This window comes from Cygnus atratus, chromosome 5 (assembly GCF_013377495.2).
Source record: "Cygnus atratus isolate AKBS03 ecotype Queensland, Australia chromosome 5, CAtr_DNAZoo_HiC_assembly, whole genome shotgun sequence".
Classification (NCBI taxonomy): domain Eukaryota; kingdom Metazoa; phylum Chordata; class Aves; order Anseriformes; family Anatidae; genus Cygnus; species Cygnus atratus.
The window spans coordinates 40,729,361-40,733,849 of NC_066366.1; the positions used below are offsets into that span (position 1 = coordinate 40,729,361).

Genomic DNA, 4,489 nt, shown 5'->3' on the forward strand with positions numbered 1-4,489 from the left:
GGTGATTGATATGAGAAAAATCATACAGTCAGAGAGATTACATGTATGTGTTAGAATTGCTGCTAGTGGGGATAATGGGTATGTACACATATAATGTGTTAGAGAGAATAAATTCCTGATGATGGGTTATAATGAACTGATGGTAATGCTGTGTGTATCTGCATATTAAAGTGGTGGGTAGTGATAATATGTATAATTGTGAGGGTGGGCAGACAGTGATAACAAGATGTGTGAACCGTAGGAGGTGATGGGCATGCATGGTAAAATGAGTAGGAAGCAAGGATGTATGTGTGACGCTGTGTATAGTGATGTTGTGGGGGGCACATGGCAGCATATGCATTATGGTGATATTTATGCGGTTTGGACCTGCTGTTCTTGGAAAAGTAGGTGGTGCTCATAGGTGACAGTTCATGTGAAGAAGCAGGTTGGTCTCCATACAGGTGAGGTGTGCCCACACATATGTGTGGATACAATAGACAGAAGCAGTTATTAATTTTGTTCATCTGTATGTGCTGAAGGAGTCTTGATGCAAGCATGGTGCATGCATTAGTGAATAACCGTGTCCAGCTAATACAGAATGGGCAGGTGGTGGTAGTATTTGAAAGCTGGCTAAGTGGTTATGTGCAAATATGTAAGGATAGACTCTGCATTGAATGATAGCATGTAGAAAGACAAGAGACATTGCCTGGAGGGAGATGTGTATATGAAGGTGATTAAATATGTTTGCCTAGGTTGTAGAGGTGCAGTAACAGGACATTCTGCTGGTGTTCACATGTGTTTGTAACCGGTGGTGCGGATGAAGTGTGTGAGGAAGCAGCATCTGCCTAGGGATAACAGCATGGGTAACTACTGGTTTTGATTGTCGTTGTCTGGGATTGGAGTGTGTATATGAAACAGCATGGTGTAGATCAGTGTGTAAAAGCAGTTTGTGGTGCACATCCCCAACAGGGATATGCAAGGGTTTTAAGTGCAGTATTAAGGTGTGTGCATGTGCAGCAGTGGTGATACAGCATGTGGTGGTTCAGTTTGAAGTGCTACTGGGAGCAGAAGCAGTATGTGAGGGGACAGAAGAGTGGACAGATGGTGTGTTCGTGTGGCAGCATAGCTGGGATGTTCTTGGCACCATCACAGTGTAGACAGTAATGGTGAGCAGTAGTGTGCAGGCTAGTGCCTGCACTCCTAGATGTGAGAAGCACAGAGGCAGAAGTTGTGCTGGGGGTGTGAGAATGGGACAAGGTTCGGGATATAGCATGGGCTGGGGGCAGTGCCGTAAGGTATTGGATGCTGCTAATGTGTGATGGCTGGTGATCGTGGTGGGATAGGACAAGGTGGGGAGCATGGAGCAGCAGCACGGCTGCAGGAGGAGGTGTAGGCATCGCTGGTTTCAGGCAGTGCTGTGCATGTATGGTAAAGGCTGTGGGGTGTGTAGTCAGTGCCGTGCCCGGTGGCAGCCCCATGGGGCGGGCAGCGTGCATGGTGCGGCTGCAGCAGCTGTGCAGGGATGAAGCATGCCAGCTCAGGTAACACTGCCCACCCGCCCCTGAACAAGCTTTTGTCCCGAAGCCGGAGGCATGGTCCCTTTGCCCGGGGTGCCCCTGGCAGGTAGGGAGCAGTGCAGCACGGAGGGGCAGGAGAAGACGCTGGCTGCAGGGGGACCTGAAGCTGTACGGCGTGGGGCAGGGGCAGTGCGGGCAGCAGGGGCAGAGCGAGGTGGGCAGAGGGGCCGGGGGTGCCTGCCCTTCGGCAGCCCCGGCTCTGCGAGCAGCCGGGGGGGCGGGGTGGGAGGCGGGGGAGTGTGTGGGGGAGGGACACCCACTTACGTCTCCTCCCGCATTTTTTTTTTTCTTTCCCTCCTCCTTTTCGTAGCCGGTGACGCGCCGCCGCCTATTAATCATTCACCAGCCGGGGAGCAGCGATTGCTGCCGCTCGGAGCGAGCGGGGCCGGCGGCCGCCTCCGTCCGTCCCCATGCCAGCGCCCCGGGGCAGCGGCGCCGGGAGCCCCGCCGGGATGCTGCGCCCGGCGAGCGGCGGGAGCCTGCGGCTCTGAGCCGGGAGCGGGGAGGTCCGGGCAGAGGATGCTCCCCAATGGCACCTGCACCAGGCTCCCGGGCGGTGCAGGCAGCGACAGCGGCGGCAGCGACAGCGGCGGCGGAGGAGCCGGCGGCCCCTTGGAGGAAGCGGCGGCAGGGGGCATGGACTCGGGCGGCAGGAACTCCTCTGGCGCTCCGAACAGCACCCTGAGCGAGTCTCAGGGCAGCGCCATCCTCATCTCATTCATCTACTCCGTGGTGTGCCTGGTGGGGCTGTGCGGCAACTCCATGGTCATCTATGTGATCCTGCGCTATGCCAAGATGAAGACGGCCACCAACATCTACATACTCAACTTGGCCATCGCGGACGAGCTGCTGATGCTCAGCGTCCCCTTCCTGGTCACCTCCACCCTGCTGCACCACTGGCCCTTTGGCTCGCTGCTCTGCCGCCTGGTGCTCAGTGTAGACGCCATCAACATGTTCACCAGCATCTACTGCCTGACCGTGCTCAGCGTGGACCGCTACATCGCTGTGGTGCACCCCATCAAGGCGGCGAGGTACCGCCGGCCCACTGTGGCTAAGATGGTCAATCTGGGCGTCTGGGTGCTTTCCATCCTCATCATCCTACCCATCATCATCTTCTCCAACACAGCGGCCAACAGTGATGGAACGGTGGCTTGCAACATGCTCATGCCAGAGCCCACCCAGAGGTGGCTGGTGGTCTTTGTGGTCTACACCTTTCTGATGGGCTTCTTGCTGCCTGTGGTGGCCATCTGCCTCTGCTACATCCTTATCATTGCCAAGATGCGCATGGTGGCCCTGAAGGCCGGCTGGCAGCAGCGCAAACGCTCAGAGCGCAAGATCACTCTCATGGTCATGATGGTGGTGATGGTCTTCGTCATCTGCTGGATGCCCTTCTACATCGTGCAGCTGGTCAATGTCTTTGTAGAGCAGGATGATGCCACCATCAGCCAGCTCTCCGTCATCTTGGGCTATGCCAACAGCTGTGCTAACCCCATCCTCTATGGCTTTCTCTCGGACAATTTCAAGCGGTCCTTCCAGCGGCTGCTCTGCCTCAGTTGGATGGACAATGCTGCAGAGGAACCCATCGACTACTATGCCACTGCCCTCAAGAGCAGGGCATACAGCGTGGAGGACTTTCCCCCGGACAACTTGGAGTCAGGGAGCATGTACAGGAACGGCACTTGCACCTCCAGGATTACCACCCTCTGAGGAAGCATTCCTGCCCTACCGCCCCCCCACTGCCCCCAGCAGGAGGGTGAGCGAGGCCAGGGCTGTGGCACAGGGAGGACGGGAGGGAGGGGGTTTTGGTCCAGCCCACCGACAGCAGCGTTTGGCACAAGAGGGAGCAAAGAAAACCCCATGTCCTCGGTGTGCTGCCCCATCCCCCCTGCCTGCCTCCCATGAGAGTGGGTGCATTTGCTGATGCTTTGACACCCCCTTAGTAAACTGCTGCACTCAGCTTAGGCTCTGGCAGCCGGGCTCTGCCACCCCTCTCTGTGTCTGATCAGCAGCTGTGCGGGTCCCACAGCGACTGTCCCTTTTGTACAGGTCCCCCTCCTCCTCCCCCTCGGCTGGTGGGACCCCCCTGCCACTGAGCAGAGCTTGCCCCAGTCAAGTCCCAGCAGTCTGGCTCAGAACCCCCTGACCGATGGCAGCCCTGCTCAGCATCTACAGGTACGCACCTGCCCTTCAGAGAACAGAAACACTGGGAAAAGTCCTCCCCGTGCACACCTGGCCCTGTAGCAGCCTCTCTCTGCCTTCCCAGGGGGAAAAACAATAAAAGAGGGGAGAAAAAGGCCCCGAGAAAAGGAGCAGCGTAATCACGGAGCTGTCTTCTGCTTTGCAGACAGCTCTGACCTCCCTGGGGCTTGGGCTCTCTGTGCTGCTCTCAGAGGAAGCAGAACAGAAAAGGTCTTAGGAAGGAAAGCTGCTTCTTGCTGTGCTTCAGAGCTGCACAGCCGGCTGCTGATAACAGGAGATAAGTGGTCCCGTGACCCACAGGGAGCGGAGCACTGAGCTGGGGGCAGGAGGGAGCCTTGAGCCGGGGGATGTGTGAATGCATCCATACATCCAATAAAGTGTGCAAATAATAAAGTTTAAGGGGAGCGCTAGACTGTGAAGTTATTGTCTTGTGCCTGCTCCATTAGCCATGAAACGGCAATGAAGTGAGCTGAGACAGTTCTGAATGACCTGGGTGGCTGCAAAGTCACTTTAGCCTATATGGAAAAAAGGGGAATTCATTCAAAATCTCCATCAGGCTCTTAAATTAATACTTGACAGAAAAGTAGCTGTTTGAACATAGCTATTACCCTAGCTCCTGTTTCTTCTGTTGCACTAAAAGATAAATAAAATGTGTTTATCATATGTTGCCAATGTAATATACTGGCCCGGAGCTTCATAATGTTTCATTTCTCAGAACTGTTGTTTTTAGTGTG

General features: G+C 55.4%; 1 protein-coding gene across 1 annotated transcript; it reads left to right on the top strand.

Moving 5' to 3' along the window:
- Window positions 1-2,075: 2,075 nt before the first annotated feature.
- SSTR1 (somatostatin receptor 1) lies at window positions 2,076-3,388 on the top strand. Its single transcript, XM_035539665.1, has one exon. The coding sequence runs from the start codon at window positions 2,076-2,078 to the stop codon at window positions 3,261-3,263; it is 1,188 nt and encodes a 395-aa protein (XP_035395558.1). The 3' UTR covers window positions 3,264-3,388.
- Window positions 3,389-4,489: the final 1,101 nt, after the last annotated feature.